The sequence below is a fragment of the Sinocyclocheilus anshuiensis genome, unplaced genomic scaffold (assembly GCF_001515605.1).
Source record: "Sinocyclocheilus anshuiensis isolate Anshui unplaced genomic scaffold, SAMN03320099.WGS_v1.1 scaffold719, whole genome shotgun sequence".
Classification (NCBI taxonomy): Eukaryota; Metazoa; Chordata; class Actinopteri; order Cypriniformes; family Cyprinidae; genus Sinocyclocheilus; species Sinocyclocheilus anshuiensis.
The window spans coordinates 1342125-1363516 of NW_015552643.1; the positions used below are offsets into that span (position 1 = coordinate 1342125).

A 21392-nucleotide genomic window follows, 5' to 3' on the forward strand; every position below is an offset into this window, starting at 1 on the left:
AAACCTGGGCTTCCATACCACCTCAGCAGTGCCACAAACTGATCACCTCCATGCCACGCCGAATTGAGGCAGTAATTAAAGCAAAAGGAGCCCCTACCAAGTATTGAGTACATATACAGTAAATGAACATACTTTCCAGAAGGCCAACAATTCATTCAAAATGTTTTTTTTATTGGTCTTATGAAGTATTCTAATTTGTTGAGATAGTGAATTGGTGGGTTTTTGTTAAATGTGAGCCAAAATCATCACAATTAAAAGAACCAAAGACTTAAACTACTTCAGTCTGTGTGCATTGAATTTATTTAATACACGAGTTTCACAATTTGAGTTGAATTACTGAAATAAATGAACTTTTCCACGACATTCTAATTTATTGAGATGCACCTGTATATAGAATAACTCAACAGGTTGTTAATATCAGGTCAAGTGCTGAATGTGTTGACTAAAGCTTCATTTTTTCATCAGAAAGAGCTTGTTAGTGGATCAATGTCGAGCAGCTGTGCATGGAGAAACTCTCTATTAAAGTTCAATTAGCCCCATTTAAAGGGATAGTTCACTCAAAAATGAAAATTAGCCCATGATTTACTCACCCTCAAGCCATCCTAGGTGTATATGACTTTCTTCTTTTAGATGAATCCAATCGGAGTAATATTTAAAAAAAGTTCTGGCTCTTCTAAGCTGTATAATGGCAGTCGGTGGGTGTTCCCCTTCATGGGAACTTCAAACTGCGTCCTCTAGGGGTCGCTATGGGGAACGCCTCGTCGTGACCCGCATGCTGAGGGGAGTGCATGCCAGAACCATGGCGAGCACTAAGTACCAACTCTACCATATTGCTATGGGAGTTGCCCCTGGGACGTTAGACGGCTGTGAACGCCTCGTCGTGACCCGTGTCTGAAGCATACATTGAAAAAACACCAACTCGTTGAACGGCGACAGCCATGACGTCACTACCGGTGCGACTATAGTATAAATAGGCGCCGGGAGCACACATCATTCTCTTCTTCGTCTTCGTTGTCTGTTCTGTTTGAAGCATGCATTTCCAATGAAAAAGTAAGAGCTATCTGTATTTATTATGGCGAGCACTAGCGGAGCATTTAGAAGGTGTGTGCATCCGTGTCATCGCTATTTGACACCAGATGACAAACACGATCTATGTGGTATTTGTTTGGGCGAAGAGCACGCACGCGATGTCCTCGAGGGGGCAACCTGCGTGCATTGCGAGTTTTTTCCAATGAAAAAGCACCGTTCTTGTAAGAAAAATATCCATAATTAAAAATGTAACAAACATTTTTGTGTAACGGATGTTCTGGACATCCTCTTGGCTTATATCGAAACCCTCTGACACTTTTTTTTACAAATCCTCGTTTTGTACTTCTAATTCTTGACCGCTGTTTTGTTCTGTTCTCTCCTCTGTGCTTCCGCGTTCGTCACTTCTCACTGACGCACACGCGATGCATACTTCAAAGGAACAAAGGCAGTCTCTCGTGAACGTGCGTACGACAGTTAGCGGAAGTTACACAAAACTGTTTGTTACATTTTTAATTATGGATATTTTTCTTACAAAAACGCATCGATTCGCTACAGGAGGCCTTTATTCACCACCAGGAGCCGTGTGACGCACTTTTTTATTATGGATGGATGCGCTTTATTGGACTTCTTTTGGACTGTTGAAGGGAAACACCCGCTGACTGCCATTGTAAAACTTGGAAGAGCCAAAACATGTTTTAATATTACTCAGATTGGATTTGTCTGAAAGAAGAAAGCAGGGCTGGCCCTAGCCAATTTGCTACCCTAGGCAAGATTTTACCTGGTGCCCCTTGCCTCACATTAACATTAGTGAATATTAACTAACTTGAACTATCAATGAATGATACATTTGTAATAATGCACCGAAATGAAAATTCTTGGCCGAAGCCAAAACCAAACAAAATGAAACACTGGGCCGAAGGCTGAATACCGAACACGGTTTTTAGAGTTTTTTTCCCCATGTATTTTGCCAATTGTTTTCACCATTGCACAAATTAAATAGTCAAAATGTGCTTTTTACTGTTTTGTCTTGCTTTTCAAAGAAAAAATCAGTTACAAAACAACAATTTAAAAATATTTAACACTGCATACATAACACACATAACAACATTTTAAAGCACAATTTTAACTTAAAATGAATAAGTTAGTAAAATTATATTTTTTTGCCCATCAGACCCCCTTCTTGAATCAGGCATGTATTTATTACTATACAAATAAAAGCAGCCTTGCTGAGCAGAAGAGCCTTCTTTTAAAACATTAGAAAATATTACAGATCCCAATTTGAACACTATGTGAACACATTTTTTTTTTGTAAAAATTGTATAGGTACGCTAGAGACCCGAGGTAAATGTGTAAGTAGGCCTATATTTTTCCTGCTCAACTATATTTACATATCTGGTGACTCAACAAGTGCAATGCATCTTTATTTCTTGAGGTGGCACTGTTTGATACACAATGATGATGTAATGTTTCACTCATAATTACCGCAGGCATAAAACAAAAGAATATCACCAGCAAAAATTGAACTGGTTTGAATGGCTTTACTGCAAAGCGTTAAAATATAAATGTCACTGTCATTTGATGGTGGATGTGGTGAATAAGCTCCCAGTGATTTGATTTTGAAGTCATTGAAAACGATAGTTTTGAGAATATGGTTGAGATCGCGAATATGAGCCAGAAGCTGAATGTACTGTGGAAGTGTGGTCTGACGATGACAGCGATGGTAAAATCATCTGCTCAAATTGAACCCTTCTAAGTTTCAAAAGGTAACGAAATATGCTTTATTTTATTCTTCTATAATTGTTCTTAAAATCAGGGGCGGTTCAAAGGGGGGGCCAAGCTTGTTGGCAGGGGGGCACTGGCCCCCCCAGAACCGCCCCTGCTTAAAATATCAAGAGAGTTTTTTGCTATTGCAGCAGTTAGAGATCCATCCGTGCTGGATATATAGGTCCGGGTCGCTAAAAACCCGAATATGTAGCTAATTATGATTGGCGAAACATTCATGCATTTAAGGGCTAACGTTAGTTTATTTATATGATCATCATCATTCATTACATCACATTACCTCTGTCTTTGTCCCGTTTTTCTTCTTCTTCTCATTTTTTTTCTTCCCTGGGCACCAGAGGGCTTTGGTGTTTTAATTTATTAGTTAACATCTATCACAATCAGGTAGCTGATGTATGTGGAAGTGCGGCTGCGTGGGGGAAGATTGATCATGCGTCGAAATGGGATGAGCCGGGAGAGCAATAAAATAGTTATGTTTTTGTGGGACGATCGCTTTTTTTGTAATATTTTAAATTCATATTATTGAAGTAGGTTTGTTAATAAAAAATTAATAGCCAAGTTAAAAAAAAACAAAAACATAAATCATTTTGGCACCCCTAGGGATTGGCGGTGCCCCTAGCATTTGCCTATTCCTCCTATGCCACGGGCCAGCCCTGGAAGAAAGTCATATACACCTAGGATGCCTTGAGGGTGAGTAAATCATGGGATAATTTTCATTTTTGGGTTAACTATCACTTTAAGTCTCTGTCAAGCTGCCTTCAACAAAACCAAACAAACAAATGAAGCAGCCAGCATTGGAGTCAGATTGAACAATCTCCACACCGGCTGATTAATGAAGCGTCTCTTGATTGTCAACTTGAACGCTTTGTCTAATTACAGGTTGTTTTAAAATCACATTGATTTGATTGAACTTTGAATCATTTCCACAGCCCTACGTGCCGCCCATTCATCTTTATATCAGACACAGAGCTGATCGATACACCAGCAACATGTGAGGTAAACAACACATAATTCAATGTGCATTGCTGCCAGGCTCTGAAACAAAGCCTTTCCTGCTGCTTGTTTTGCACTGTAACTCTGTTAGTGTAGGAGGACATTCATTCTGACTAGATGGATGCCCGTTCAGAAATCTGTGCCGTGCATCAGCCTTCGGCTAAAAGAGTCCAAAATCATTTTTACTGTGGGAATATATTTCCCACAGAGCCACACCTCACACACTTTCCCTCTCACACTTTCTCTCTCACATGCATATAATAGTTCAGAATTATGCAAATAATTATGCAGAATTATGTCTTTTTGGTTTTTCATGGAAATCTAATTTGTTTCCAGAGACAAATGTGTAAAATGCTATTTTATCAAAGCGCTTGCTTACAATTGATGGGAATAATCAAATTTTAAACAAATGGAGGAGTTTTCAGCAGCTACAGACCAATAACATCATGGTTTATGAAAGTGCAGGCAGTTCATTTAAAGGTACCATAACTCCGGCAGAACGGGCTGCTTACTTTTTAATGGCCTTGGTTCTGAAGTATATTTCTTTCCCAGTCGATAAGGATTTTAAATGAGTTGTTTAATAAAACATTGAGCCATGCATTAAACCAACCAACTCTGAGGTGAATCAAAAAAAAAAAAAAGACAAACTTTGATTTGAACAAGACAAGTATACAAAACTGGAAGGAACAAGACTGTATGCATGAGGGGTGAAGAAAAGTACACTTGAAAGACAAATGCAAAATTCACAAGCCAGATGGAGGCATTTGGCAGATTATGTTCACAATGGATTACCCTTGGAACTTAATCTTTCAAGTCCATAACTGTTATCCTTGAGGGAATTCAGGTTAGGAATAAACACAGAGCCGTATAAGAGTCATTCATTCAGCACCTGACACACTTTGACTTCTGTTCTCTCTCCTCTTATGTTGCGTTGTTGTAGATTCGGCTGTATGCCAGACCTGACGCCATCCAGAGCGGATTGGGGGACTACGCTCTGCACATCACCAAGAGACTCCTGCACTTTTACCAGGATTACTTCAAAGTGAAATATTCCCTCCCTAAATTAGGTAAGACGGCGGTGAAATGTCTTCGGCTTTGTCTGGCTTCAGTGATGCTTTTGAAACTGCAATAAATGTTCTTCTCGTGGGAAACCGGGTGATTTTTCATTGTTCCATTTGTACTCCCAAACAGTTCTTTGTGACTTCGTTGTTTTGTGCTCATTTAAAGAGGTGAAGGAGTGTCAGTGGCAACTCAGTTCTTGCGTTTATTGATCCTAAAAGCATTTTAGGCCGTTTGTGGTTGTGTTTGGTCTTGGGAATTGGAGCACACAGCACGCGTGTGGTGTTAAAGTGTGCGTTTGTCACTGTATTGATGTGTGTGCTACTGTATGTTGTTGTAAGTGTGCGTGTGCTTGTGCTGGACTGCCTCACATCAGACTCTCTCTGTGCCAGTGTTTCGCTCCATGGGTTCCTGTCAGTTCTCTGTATTCATTTGAATACAGTCATCAATCTCTCTGGGCTTCTGTCTGTCTGTCTTTCACTCTCCTCCCCCGCCTGCTCACTTCCTCTGTAAATGTGTGTGTTTGTATGTAAGTGTGTATTTGAGTGTGCATGTAATATTAATCATGTTTGCTTACACTCTTAAACGCTCTCTGGGAAGCATTTGCCCTGTTTGCTAATCGGGTTAAGACCCTCTCAATATTCAAAGTACATTTCAGCGATTTTCTCTCTGAATTTCTTTCATTCTCATTTTCACCTCCTGGTAAATCCAGTTTAAGCTGTTAACTGTGTTTTGGAATTGCCAGTCACTCTGCTAGTTTGCAGCAGCTAATGACCAGCTAGCATCTTCCAAAACACAGCAACCAGCTTAAGCCAGCATGTTTTTTCTAAGACTTTAAATCTATACACCTATAAATATAAATCTACAGTATAATTAAATCCCAATGATAATGTGGGAAATGTAGCAGTTTTGCTAATTTAGTTTATCATAAATGCTTGTCAGTAGATTTAGAAGTGCACTTTATCGATATTTCAAAGACAATAGGATTTAAATATGAAATTTCAATAATTTAATTAATTAATTTATAAATTAATTTTTATAATTAATTATAAAATTAATAATTTTTTTTTTTTTAAGCTAATGAATTATAAAGCTAATAATTCATTAGCTTTTTTTACCCTATATATATATATATATATATATATATGGGTAAAAAAAGCTAATTAGCTAATTAGCATTTAATATAAATTTAAACTATATTTTCGCTAAATTGTAAGTAACATGCAATTAAGTGTCCGAAAACATTACATTGAGTTTGCACATAACTATTTTCTTTTAAAGTATATTATTTAAAAGTAGTCTTTTTTACAAGGGTAAAAGCATACCAAGTTGATCCCACAGGAGAAAGTAACTATTTTATGATTAGCTAATTGCAATAGGGAATTTCGTGCAATTTTTGTCCAATTTGCCAAAATGAAAAATAGTTACGAATTGTCATGAGATTGTGTTTGACATATTGGCTCAAAAGTCTCTGGCCTTATGCTTCATACAGATGGAAATTCTGTTTAGGAAAGGTGATAATCTATGTATGATAATATGATAACTTGACTGAACAGGAACAACATCTTTTGAAACCTCTTAACATGCCCTCGTGCCACTAATGATTCTTTTTCATTACTGCTGCTCTATTGATTCACGTCCAATAGGATCGTTTCACTGAATCTTCACAAACACGCTGAACTCTTTAATGAGGCTGGAGATTTTCACGACCTTCATTTTGTCACCTGTTAAAAAAGATGCTCATGTCTGGTTGTTCAAATGTCACGTCAAGGATGCTGCTTGTGCAAAGAAACTGTTTGTTTTCAAACCGAGTTGGTGACCTTAAGATACTTTTGACACATTCACTGTAATGTTGCATGTCACTGCTAAACTTAAGGGTGAAATGATTTCAGCGTGAAGTGCAGCTTCATATGAGAAATGATGTGGATGTAATGAACGCGTCCGTTACATAAAGGCACCATCTGTGTGTTGAGTGTTGGAGCAGTTGCAGCCCCTCTGGTCTCAAAACAGGGACATTCTGTCATTCTGCTCATGCAAAATAGAAATGAAATCAGAGCATACGGGTTAAGGACAGATCACGTCTCAGACGTGTTTTACAAGCTTGTTACAGCAGCTGAAAGCATTTCCTCACACTCTGGTTCTTAATGTTTATTCGACCTGGGAGATTTTAAGTCATTTGCTTTGTTGCTTCTTTGACTTTAAGACTCAGTTCTTTGTGTCTGTGGCTCTTGGCATGTGATCCGTTGCTAATGGCATAACGATTTCTCTCAGATTGAGAAGCGAAGGCTCAAAGCGCAACACGACTTATTAATCAAAGCGAGCCATTGTTCACCTGCCGAATCTGAAGCAGAGTCCAATTAGAGCAACTTAATCAGAGAAGCCATCTACTGTGACTGGCAAATGAGAGACAAAGAGCCACCAAACACTTTCTTTCTCTGTTCCTCTCTTTCATTCGCTCTCTCTCTCTCTCTCTCTCTCTCTCTCTCTCTCTCAAAGAGGGTGAAAAATGGAATGACAGGAAAGAGATTCAAGGAATGATGTAAACCAGAGGAGAACATGGACTTTGTTGTCGGGTAGCAGTTAATACCATCGTATGAAGATCAGTAATTGGTTTCATGCCTTTGACACAAAAGCTTCTAGAAGAGTCACATGCTGAATGATAATAAGATGAATGAAAGTCCATGAAGAATCAGAGCGGAGTGTGTTTGCATCCACAACACCCTTCATCCATTTAGCTTTCATTACATCAACAAGTGTCTTCAGCTGCAAGAATCAAACTGTCTGATGCTTTTGGGAGTTGTTGTGGGGACGCTCTTTAGCTCCCACTGAATGGATAAATAAATGCATCAGTTATCAGTGAGCGTTTGCAGCCGCTTTCTTTTAGACATTTCACCCCCACAAATCTGTGTGCTGCAAAAACACTTGACGGCTAATTCTCAGACTAAGTTGAATTCTACAGAAAACAAGAGCCTTTTTCACCGTCTAGTGCTCAAACACTGAGTCAATTTGTATATCAAATGAGATGCTGCTCAGAGCAGGATGATCAAATGGACTCTTCAGACGGTAGTTTGAGTGAGCAATCAGCTATAGGGAACTGAAGAAATTCATTGAAAATACTAGCCTATAGGCTATATTGATTATTGGATACTGCACAGTATATATACTAAACTATAAACATATATGCAATTATGCTTTTAAATGATAGCATCTTAAAGTAAAAACAAACTGCCAAATTTATTTATTCTTATTAAAAAAAATTTTTAATTAAAATGTTTTGTGTCTGCTGTCAATATAATCTGCTTCTATGAGGACTGTAATGGAGCACATCATCTGTTCGTCAAGAGAAAGAGACTGTGAGCATTTGAAGTAGCATTTAGCACATCCTTTGAGAGAGGTGATCTTTCTTAGATATTGATCTACATACAGTAAGTGCTTCTCAGAGAGAGATCAATGATCTATCGAAATGAGGCCAGGTCACTCCAGACTCTTCTAAGTCTTGACAGCAGCATGTGAGTGACAGATACGGACAAAAGCAAATGGAAATCGAATGCATGACAAATATGGACGGGTTAATCTGCCTTTGCTGTTAAAAGTGCTGAAAGGATCAGCAGCGTGTGTGTGTGTGTGTGTGATGAGCCGGACACTGGGAAGAGATCCAGTCCATTGTCAACTAATCAGTCCAATCAAATCCCAGTGCCATTCATTGCTCTGGCTGTTTTTCCCTTTGAACTTCCTGCATGTTGATCCAGGAACAAGTTCCTCTGGCTGAATCATGTAAAGCTCATGTACCTAGAGATCAGATCACACACTTATGACTTTCAGATTTATTTTAATCCACTGCATGATGGGAATGATGACATTTATCACAGTCACCTTTGGGGCACCCACCCCTACTTTATGAGATTACAGTGAGAACAGAGCATTCTGGGTAATTTCCTCAGTCTTGGGAGATCAGTGACACAGCGCCAGAGATGGAGGTCAAACTATGAGTATTAATCTGAGAGATTGAGATATTAAAGACTGACAGCAGGACATCTGAGGACATCTGATGCTCACGTACAGCAGAAACACTTTTAGATGCCGCATATACAATATTTTCTGAGGTGAGTGATTGATTTTGAGGTGGATGGGACTGTTTTTTATTTTCCTGTTTTGAGTGAGTTCATTTCTTCTGTCCTTTGCAAGGTCACCTTTCACTGCGCCGTTCCGACTCTATTCTAAACGTCATTATTATTATTATTTATTATCAATGCAACTCTGACACTGTCATTTCTCTATAGTTTCCTTTGTCTCACTTTTTTATTTCTTTCTTTCTTACTCGCTCTTTCAGTGTCCTTACTCCCCCAAACCTGACTCACAAAATCTACCCATCATCCCTCATCCCACTACTTTTTCAAAAACTGAAGCATAAGCTGCACTTTTAAAATACCTAATTTTTGAGTCTCGATCACTATCTCTGCCCGTCTCTCTCTGTGAATGTTCTGGGTCGGGCCCTTAATACAAAAAATCCCAAGGATAATGGTAATCTCTTCTAGAATTCATTAAAGCTAATCATCAAGGTCAGACGAGGGGCGTTTTGAAAGCGACTCACCATCGGTGTGAAATTGACGGCCATAAAACTGAAGGGTATTTCACTAGAGATGAAAAATGAGGCACATTATAAAAGAATCACAAAGCTGCTGTATGTCTGCTGAATGTTAACTGATGCTCTCCATCTCTCTCCATCTCTCTCCTTTTACTGAGGAATGAGTTACAGAGTGTTTGCCAAGTGCTTCTCAAACCTGACCTTTGGCCTTTAAAGTTCTTGTCTATGCTCAAAAATGAATAATAGCATACTGCTTACTACATACTGTGCAGTACAGACTGAATACTACCTCTTATTTAAAACTGATTGCATGTGAAGCAGTAAATGCATATGCAACAATATACATTTGGTCACCCAAATAGCCCACAGATATAGAAAATCTATGACAAATCTGTGTACAATATATGTACTGCAGACAACAGTAGTGTGAGTAGTATGGTAGTGTGCTAATCTGAATTGACTTTTCAAAAGCAGGTTCAGATTCATTAATTCCAGCAGCATCCGTTATTGTAAAATGTGCCAGTATGATTGATGAGTTCATTTTGGTTATAGATCACTCCTTATTGGAGTATCAGGAATCTCAGTTTCTCAATTCGTATGGTATAAAAAGAAAAATCCGACCATTATTACCTTCCTTTTCCTCACATTTTAATGAATAACTTCCCAGCGCTGACTGAGACCTTTATATTGCTTTCCATTACCAGAGAGCTCATTCACAATGAATTAATACGAGTGTGTATGTGTGTGTTTGTGTGACGGGGGGTCTGCTTTATGCTGCTGTTTATTATAGAAAGCTATTAGATCACACAGGGTCACATGATCAAAGGAGACTCTTGACACTGCTGCTCCTCAGGTGTCATGAATCACATGAGCTGTCACATGCGTGTGTGTGTGTTTGTGTGTGTGTGTGTGTGTGTAAGCTATTAGATAGATGATCAAAGCAGACGCTTGACACTGCTGCTTCTCAGGTGTCATGAATCACATGAGCTGTCACATTCATTTTTGGAAGATGCTAATAAACAGGTGTCTGCAGCTTCTCTATTAATAATACATGGGCTTTACTTTGCATTTCAATACGAATTAGAGTTAGAAGCCTTCATCATCTAGAAAAGTGAGAGCAGTTGTTATTGAGAAACACAAGTGTGACAGTGTGTCATTAAATCTGTTCCTAGGTCTGGTGAGAGACCTGCTTACATTTTAAGACATTATAGACATGTTCCTGAAGCCTGAGGAATGTTGACTATAAATTATTTATTTTATGATTTATAGAAGGATATTTGTGTTCTTTTGTTTTTATATTTTATCGACATAATTTTACTTTTTTTCAGAATTGTATGTTAAACAAAAACATAATTCTAGAATCCATTTAGAAGCTCAGTTAGTGTTATTTTACTATCGTTGAGATGCTATTATAGTTTTAATTATTATTTTGAATTGCCTTTTATTTTTTATATTCTCCATTATTTTAGTTTTAGTCATTTTGATGTGTTTTTGCCATTTTTATTAGTATTTTTTCTTTTGAATTCGTCTATATAGATGCTACAGTTAGGTCCATATATATTTGTACATAGGCACAATTTTTATTATAGCTGCTGACCAAAACATATTCAAGTTCAGTTATATAATGAATATGGGCTTAAAGTGCATACTCTGATCTTTAATTTGAGGGTATTCTCAGGTTCAGGAATTACAGCTCTTTAATATGTAACTCCCCCCTTTTTCAAGAGATCATACGTAATTGGACAGTTGACTTAAAAGCTGTTTCATGGAGAGATGTGGGCTATTCCTTCGTTATTTTTACATCAATTAAGCAGGTAAAAGTTCCGGAGTTGATTCTAAGTGTGCCATTTGCATTTGGAAGCTGTTGCTGTGAACCCATATCATTTAGTCAAAGGATCTCTCCATACAAGTGAAACAGACAATTGTTAGGCTTCAAAAACAAAACAAATACATCAGAGAGATAGCAGGACCATTAGGAGGGGCCAAATCAACAGTTTGGTACATTCTGAGAAAAAAAGAATGCACTAGTGAGCTCAGCAACATAAAAAGGCCTGGACGTCCATGGAGGACAACAGTGGTGGATGATTGGAAAATCCTCTCCATGGTAAAGGAAACTCTTTCACAACATCCAGCCAAGAGGTGAACACTATTCAAGAGGTAAATGTGTCACTGGCAAAGTCTATAATCAAGAGAAGACTTCACCAGAGCAAATACAGAGGGTTCACCACAAGCTGCAAACAAGGCCAGATTAGACTTTGCCAAAAAACATCTAAAAAAGCCAGACCACTTGTGGAAAAGCATTCTCTGGATGGCTGAAATTAAGATCATGGAACAGCTCATGATCCAAAGCATACAACATCATCTGTGAAACATGGTGGAGCAGTGTGATGGCATGAGCGTGCATGGCTTCCAGTGGCACTGGGTTACTGGTGTTTAGTGATGACGTGACAGAGGACAGAAGCAGCCGGATTAATTCTGAAGTGTTTAGGGATATACTCTCTGCCCAGATTCAGCCAAATGGAGCAAAGTTGATTGGGTGACGCTTCATCATACAAATAGACAATGAGCCAAAACATACAGCAAAAGCAACCCAGGAGTTTTTGATGGTAATATGTGGAATATTCTGCAATGCAATGGCCAAGTCAACCTCCTGATCTCAACCTGATTGAACATGCATTTCACTCGCTGAAGACAAAACTAAAGGCAGAAAGATCCACAAACAGACAACAACTGAAGTCAGCTACAGTAAAGGCCTGGCAAATCATCAGAAAGGAGGAAACCCAGTCTTTGGCGATGCCCATGACTTCCAGACTTAAGGCAGTCATTGCCTGCAAAGGATTCTCCACAAAATATTAAAAATAAGCATTTTATTTATGACTATATTTATTTGTCCAATTACATCTGAGCCCCTGAAAATGGGGGGACTTGTGTCAGTGTCCAGGTATATATGTATATAGATGTTCTGTTTTAATTTGAGCTATTTTTGAGCAAGATAAAGTATTTTTTTGTCAATACAATATTTTTAATGCTTGTTAGTGCATCATGTCTTCAGCAGCACATGCTAATGACAAACTCTGCTGGAATGAATGGACTCTCGTGTCTCTCGTGTGATTCTCATGAGTACAGTACAGTATGAAGAGCGATCCAACATTTCCACAATGTTGCAATATGTTTTCATTTTTCACACTTGTCATTTCTTGCGTTGAGTTCTTCGGTCTTGATTTCCTGCTTTCAGAGCTCTGGCACCAGCAGTGCGGCTGTATTCAAGCAAACACAATGACCTTTAGTGTGTTTAATCACAGCTGTGTGTGTTTTCGGCCCGCTTGAGAAATGATGAACGCTGGAGCCGTGTTTCACTCTTTCTGCTGAGTCGAGGTCTTGCTTTGTTTGGAGGCCGAAGGCGATGTCACAGACCTCGTGTCTCTTCATCTATCAGCCTCTTTCTGAAATCTACAGCCCTCTGGTCTCTATCGATTCTGCCAATCATTTCTGTTCGCCTCCTGCTGAGACTCAAACCTGAAGCTGAAGCAGAGATGGAGATTCAGAACAGCGAGGAGGAACTCCGCTGTTTCCTTTAAAAAGATTAAAAGGGAAGTTATCTGATGGTTGAGGGATCTAGACATCAGATTATACTGAAAAATACAGCAGGGGAACACGGCTGTGATGTTTCTGGCAGCTTGTGATGTCAGTTGAGTTTGCCAGTGTGAGCGTCGTTTTTCCCATAATCCTCAGCTACAGCTAGGACTGATGTGTTCTGGCCGTACTGCAGGTGTGCTGAAGCTGCTAATCAGTTGCTGTCTGACTCATCTGTATCTGTATCACCTTCAAGGTGAGTTCAAGATCACGTTCTTCCCCTCCTGAACAGGCCATAGACCAGCATGAGTTTATTCTGGTTAGTGTTCACCAGCAAAACTGGCAAAGCTGATACATTTTTGCTGGGTAAACAAGTTAACGTCTAACATTTACTGGTGACCTATTGCTGGTCTTTACTATGGTATTATATTGTTTACAATGATAAAAAAAACACATTTATAATGTACATTTGGTATTCTTTGCTGTGCCATCTAAATATGATGGTATTTTTTATCTTTTTGATGGCTCAAATATGATTTTCCCTTTGTGAAGGACCATCTTCCTAGAACATAAAAGCACCTGTTTTCATTTATTTGCAAAGATCTATTTATATTTTGTGTGCATAATATTATAATAAAACATGTTTTTTTTTGTGCCAAATTAACGGTAATACATTACAAATGTAATAAATTATTCATTTAAATTAAATTGTGATATTTTAAACTGTGATAAATTGTGATTGTGATTGCCTTTAAATTTAAATGTATTTTTTAAAATGTAAAGATTCAACAATATGTATGATGGCTGTAAAATACAAAGAGTACTTTTTGCAAGCAAGGAGAAATGAACATTTAGAAATTAATGTACAAACATGTGTAAGATTTGTTGGCACATTAGATTTTTACACAAAACTATATGCAGTTATTTTGTTTTCTAAAACTGACAGTTAATAGAATAAAATAATTAATAAATTAATGCCATTTCCATCTCACTTAGACAATTTGATTGATTGATTGATTGATTGATTGATTGATTGATTGATTAAACCAATCTGACGCAAATGGCTTACTGGCTATTTAAAAACCCGATACAATATATTTCAGCACCATGATTTATAGTGCCATGATATATATGAGGCATAGAAATACTATGGTACCATACTCTTTATCGAATCACTGTAGATGGTATGACTACAGAACATTTTTAAGGAAAGAAGGAGTGAAAAAACAGATACATTGACTGCACACTAAAGAGCAAACACCCTGCTGAGTGTGTGTTAATGATATTGACCTCACCGCTAAACACAATGAGTCTCACGCTGTCAGGGCTTGTGGTTCTGCCGTTACTCCAGACTTCTGCTGTTGTAAGCAGTTTTACTTTGTGTGTGTGTGTGTGTGTGGTGCTCAAAGTGTTTGAAGTTTAGTTTCACTCACTTTTGTGTTTGATTGCAGGATCCCGTCTTCAGTCCTATTACAAGCTTAAATTCAGCCTCAGTTTGTTCCGTAGATCAGAGTCATTTGTCTGAGAAAGTAACGCTGTCATTGGTTTAGTCAGAGCTGCACTGGAGCCTCATTCATCACCTGCTGTGAGACGGCTGGCGGCTCGTGCTGATTGGACGTTTAGGATCAACTGTGAAGAGAAAGAGAGAAAAAGAAATATATAAAATACAAAGAGCTATGCCCTTTATAAATCCTTCATTTCTCCATCAGATTCACATCTACCCATCATAAGGGGAAGCTGTAGTTTAATGGCCATCTGTCTGTTTATGCTGATTTATGAAGCTCTATGGAAAGGATGGAAGATGATGGTATTTATGGCCTCTTTAAATGGTTTTAAGGATAAAGCCCCTGAGACGGACGGTGGTGCTGCTGAAGAGGGATTTGAGGGGCTCAGTGAGAAGAGCAAAGTGAAAAACTCAAGAATCCCTCAGCTCACAAATAGCAGAAGCGTCTGATTTTATAATGCAGGATTAGATCTGGACAAACTGGCATCTGCCAGTTTATTCTGATTTATGAAGCTCTATGGAAATGATGGAAGATGATGGTATTTAAGTATTTATGGCCTCTTTAAAATGGTTTTAAGGATAAAGCCCGAGACGGACGGTGGTGCTGCTGAAGAGGGATTTGAGGGGCTCAGTGAGAAGAGCAAAGTGAAAAACTAAAGAATCCCTCAGCTCACAAATAGCAGAAGCGTCTGCTTTTATAATGCGGGATTAGATCTGGACAAACTGGCTCCCAGAGGACTGTTCAATAAAGTGTGATGTAATCCTATAATTGGATTGATTATGAGATGGAGACGGGCCGTCAGGCCGCCAGGCAAAATGTCAGGCTGGCCGTCACACTGTAGGAGCACGCAAGCACAAAACACACACAAATAAATGCTGCTGTGCTCACAATGGCACCAAACTAAATGTAGATGAATCTAATACTTCAATCTGTTGAATTTGACCCGCATATTTCTTTACACTAATTAAATAAAAGAAATGCTAAAGTGAATTCACCATTTCTTTTATGACAAAAACAGGAAAAAATCTTTTTAAAAATCTTTTTTTTTTTATATATATATATATATATATATATTTTTTTTTATGAATTCATATTGGTTTCTTATGGTTTTGAAAAACTTTTATACTATTTTCAAGAAAAGTTTAAATTTAACAGCTAAGTTTCAACGACCTCGTCATTACACATGTACATTTTTGTTTTAAACATTCCATGTTGGGAAATGGCAGCCCAAGTTTAACCGAAGACTAGGTTATGTTGTTAACATTTATACGTATTACAGTTTTTATATTTCATGGGTATTGCAACTAAAGTTTACTGTAGATACTTGGTGTTACTACAGTGATAGTTGACAAAGGATAAATGATACTGTTTCATGTAAAAAAACAATGTAAAATTGTGCATGTCTGTATGACAGCCTATATAGATGGACGCTGGTGTGATTTATGTGAAAAATGTATAAATACTCAGTAAATATCAAACTGTCTGTAACACACAAAGCAATGGTGACACATGATAAAAACACTGTTAGTCACACGTGTGTGCGACATTACTGTCAGATCCAATGCAATCAGCGCGGGATTGTCTTTTAGTTTCAGTCTCTCTGAAAGTCCCGTGTTTAATTGTGTATTTTTTAGAAACAAATCCACTGTAAAATTAAGCAAACAAGCGGCATGTTCTTACTGACACGATCTGCAACTATTAAAAATAAAGTTCATCCACTCTTTCCTATTGTTAGGATCAGAAGGAAGGCAATAAAAAGACTGTTTTTCCACTGCTAAATTGGGAACTATGACATCATAATATGACAAATTCCAAAACGAGTCACTTTAGCAGCTTGTCTTCAATATAAGCTGCTTTTAGACTACCAATAAAGTTTTGAGTTCTGAAACTCATACAATAACCTCTTATATGGCAAAAGATCAACCATAAATAATTCACTCTAGTGTCTAAGAATTTTCTCAATTTCACACAAAATAAGATGACTAAATAAGTCATCGTTTGCTGATATCAGCTGAAACTGATTGACGGATAGAATATATGCTAAGGCAAGGCAAGGCACATTTATTTCTAAAGCATACTTATAAATAGCCGGTGCTGCCTAATATGCTGTACAATATGACAAAATAAAACAACATATAATAAAACCTAACAAGAAAACACATAAGTCATTAAAACTACAATGCCAGAGTAAAACATATGTCTTTAATGAGGTTTTAAAAGCTTCTGCATTAGACATATTCAACATCATCACCTTAACTTCAAACAGGACCTTGGCACAGTCAACATCAACCTGTTTGAAGACCTTAAGGGCCCTAGGGTATTTAACGCTGGAGAAGGAGAGCTGCAATATATTGTGGAGCCTGGTTTTTTAAAGGGGTCATATGATGCGATTTCAAGTTTTCCTTTCTCTTTGAAGTGTTACAAGCTCTTGGTGCATAAAGAAGATCTGTAAAGTTGCAAAGACTAAAGTCTCAAATCCAAAGAGATATTCTTTATAAAAGTTAAGAGTCAACCACGCCTACCTAAAACAGCTCATTCTAACACGCCCCCACATGTCTACGTCACGATGGGGGAAGATTTGCATAACGCCGCCCAAATGTTCACGCAAAGAAAGAAGGCGTAACTTTTATTCTCCCTGAAGTATTGTTGCTGCCGCCATGTCGTGAAGACGCTGTGTTTCGTTGTGAAAGCGAAACCGCTTTGTTTGGCCTTCCAAAAAAGGACGATATCCGATTCGTCATGCCTAGAGCTGATCTGTGCTGGTCGCTGAGGAAATACATCAACTTCGCACTGTGGATCGCCGGATTGGCTTTCACCGTGGATGAAGCGGAGTCCAGCTCGGGGTCGTCACATGTGGTTGCTGCAAGCCCACCGGCCGCCGCTCACTCTAGCCCCCTGACCTCCTGTTTCCTGATGCTGGTAGAGTAGACTACAATGCCGGCTGTTCTGACTCACAGACTGTAAGTACGTTTTTATATATAAAGAATTTGCCACTGACGATTCAAACGCGAGTTTTGAGCAGTGTAGAGTAGCGCTTGTTGTTTGTCATTTCTCCGATCACAAATGCAGACATGGTTTTATGTTTACGCGGCGCGATGCAACACATAAAAAGACAGTATAAGTCATTATAATCCATAATTATGTCCCCACTGGATGCAACAAATGCCTCGTTTATAATGGGTTTTAATGTTTTTGTCTCGTTGCTCCGGCTGGACAGGACATCACAGTATGGTAGGGGCGTAACATTTCCGTCATACGCTTGAGGTATTCGGCCAATCACAACACACTGGATAGCTGGCCAATCAGAGCACACCTCACTTTTCAGACCGATGAGCTTTGTAAAAATCGACGCGTTTCAGAAAGGCGGGGCATACAGGAGAAACAATAATGTACAGTATGTGGAAAATAATGTGTTTTTTAACCTTAAACCGCATAAACACATTTCATTACACCAAATACACAAAATAATGTTATTTTTAGCAACATCATATGACCCCTTTAACTTCTTGTACACATATAATAAAACCTTACATTTAACATGATATTCAACTTGTAACCATTGTAGGGAAGCCAGAACAAGAGGGATGTGTTCCCTTTTTCTTACTCCAGTAAGATGCCTCGCAGCAGCATTTTGTATCAAGACGGGCCAAAGAGGATTGAGCCACTCCTAGGTACAGTGTTACAGTAATGGGAAGGAAAAAAGAGCAAACAAAAGCTTTTATTACTGTCTCTAAATACCTTAGTGATAAAAACGCTTTTAATTTTGCAGTGGATCTCTTATGATAAAATGCACCCTTCAGCACTAACTTGATTTGTTTATCGATTATTATTGATTTGTTTATCAAAAAACATTCCCATATTTCTAACTTGAGCATGAGAATTCACAGATAAAGGACCCACAGTTTTGTTTATCTGTATAATAGATGCTGGGACCAAAGGCTGCAATTTCTATTTTAGATTCATTCAGCTGAAGAAATTTAGCTGCCAAATAGCACCTTACTTCTGTTAGACAATCCAACAAAGAGTGCATGTCATAATTTTCTCTCTGTTTCAAGGGAAAATATAGATGGGTATCATCTGTGTAAAATGATACAGAATATTATGCTTGCAAAAATTCGAACCTAAAGGGAGCACAGCGAAAACAAAAGAGGGCCCAAGATTGATCCCTGAGGTACACCACTAGTTAATGGTACCATAGAGGAAGAAAAATTACCAACCTCCACCAAAAATGTTCTATCAAAGTGATATTAAACAAGTTCAAAACCAGTTCAATGCGGTGTCTCGAATTCCTACCCACTTAACCTTTCAAGCAAAATAGTATGATCACTGGCAATAGTATGTCAAAGGCAGTGCTGAGATCCAGGAGGACTAGAATCGCCTGAATCCACAGCTAACAAAAGATCTTTCAATACCTTAAGCAATGCTGACTCTGTACTGTGCTGCAGTCTATAACCAGATTGATAATTGTCTAATAAGTTATTATTACTTAAAAATGCAGACAATTGATGGAGAACAGCCTTTTCAGTACTTTACGTAAAAATTGTCATTTTGAGATGAGACAGTAGTTATCTATAATAAACAGATTTAGACAGATCTATTTTCAAAGTGGATGCACCACTGCCTGCTTCAAGATTGATGGAACAGTGCCTTAAGGTTATTATTTATTGCTAAAACAAAAGGTTCAATGACACCCAGCACTTTGACAAATAAACGAGAAGGCACCACATCCAGGGACCATAAGGAAGGCTTAATTTTATGGAGAACATCCACAAGGAAGTAAAAAGATATAGGCTCAAACTCAGTTAAGCAGGCTGAACATGGGTCAATAACAGATGAAGTCATGCATATTAGGGGACACAAGATCAAATGGTATTAATTTTACTGACAGCAAAACCTAAAGTTATCACAGATTGTAGGCGTAGCATCAGGAAAAAAACCTAGTAGGAATAAGTAAATTATTTATTGTACTAAACAGAGTCTTAGGGCTATGCACATGTTTTACTATCAGGTTAGAAAAATATTTTCCTTAGCAACCTTTCCAGAGTGCTGGTAACTGACCATAAAATCTCCCATGATTTCATAAGATACACAAAGCTTATCTTTCTTTCATTTTCTTTCAGCCTTCCTCCATTCCTGTCTGGATGTATGAGTATCCTTGTTAAGCCAAGGCTGTGTTTGTAGCTTGGGTTCCTTAATTTTAAACGGAGCTAGAGTCTAAAACATTTCCACTAGTGCTGTCAAACGATTAATCGCGATTAATCGCATTCAAATTAAAAGTTTTTGTTTACATAATATATGTGTGTGTACTGTGTATATTTATTATGTATATATAAACACATGCATGTATATATTTAAGAAAAATATGTTGTTTATATTTTAAATATATTTATATATAATATAAATTGCATGAATATAAATGTATTATATTCTGGAGTAAATATTTTCAAAATATATGCTGTATGTGTGTGTGTTTATATGTAAAAGTACACAGTACACACACATATATTATGTAAATAAAAACTTTTATTTTGGATGCAATTAATAATGATTAATCGTTTGACAGCACTAATTTCCACACAAAGTGTTAAAATGCGAAAGTTGCTCTTCAACAGCCAACTTTAAGAAAGAGGACACCCCTGATAAAAGCATCTTAAAAACGTTTAGATAGCTGTAGAATTAACAAACCACATGTGATTACCTCAGGTCCAAAAGGGCCAAAGCACATGTGTTAAAATTACCAAGAATCAAAAGTTTGTTGAAAAATGGTACCATAAAAAATAAAAAATCCTGCCTCTTATTATAATGGGGTGGTCAGTAAATCAAGGCACACAAAACTGCATTCTCTGGATTAATCTTATCTTAAGAATAAGTGCTTCAAAACTGCTGAAACTAATTTTCAGATTACACTTTGGAGAAGGGGCCTAGTTTCCTGTGATTTATCCTAGTCTCAGTTATAAACATAAAAACCACTTTGCAAGACAAAAAGTGATGATTAAAATAGTAAGGACACCTGCTCCGCTTCTGAGCTCTAGAGTTTCAGACGTGTTGATGTGAGTTTGATGCGGCTGTAATGTGTGGTGCTTTAGAGATGAACCAGATCATCAGAAGCTTTTAATTAGTCTGGGTTTGAGGGTAATTATCACTCTCTTCTCAATCTCTGTTCATTTTCTGAAGTTTTTCCTTGATATCTGAGGTGGGTTGGAGTCTGGAGTGAAGTTACTAATTTCAATCACATCTGATTTACTGCAAATATGCCATGAAATGAGAGTTTGAGCAATAACATAATCAGCTCTTCTGTCTCGTCTGGTCTGGTTTTATTTGCCCACTGATTAAAACTTCACGAAAGCTCACATTCTTCAAACAAGCAGTATTTAGGTGGACATTTCAATTGAGAGAGCGTTTAGTGAGGGTTTTTCTGTGCAAAGCACTTTTTCTGTTTAAACAAGGTTTCTCCTGCAGAGTTTGTTCCTCAGGGTGTGCTGGGTCGATTATTTTATAAAATGATTAAAAAATAGCAGTTTAGCATTACAGGGTTCTTACTACAGTCTCTCTCTGAACAGTATGTGTAAGTCACCTCCAGTTTTATTGATCTTACATTTTCTGCTTTAGTAGGGTTTATGAGTGTTTTCATCAGCTTACTCAAATATCCTATATTTTTAGACTGAACTCCCAGCTGAACTTTGAATCTGGTTTAGTGTGACAGATCGCTTGATTAGATGTTGGTTTATGCTGAACATGTTATTTTATTCAGGCTGTAAAGGGCTTCAAGATTGATGCTTTTGTGCTTCTTTAGATCTGGGTTGCATAAGGATTTCAGAGCAAGAAATGTACATTATGACCCTTAAATATCAAACAAATTCATTCAC

General features: G+C 37.8%; 1 protein-coding gene across 1 annotated transcript in view; it reads left to right on the top strand.

Annotated features, from left to right (window-relative positions):
* Window positions 1-21392, top strand: part of LOC107666938 (thyrotropin-releasing hormone-degrading ectoenzyme-like) — a 136171-nt gene that overhangs the window by 4574 nt on the left and 110205 nt on the right. Inside the window, exon 3 of the mRNA XM_016458468.1 lies at window positions 4745-4871. Within this exon, the coding sequence (XP_016313954.1) occupies window positions 4745-4871 (127 nt within the window). The remainder of the gene's footprint in view (window positions 1-4744; window positions 4872-21392) is intronic.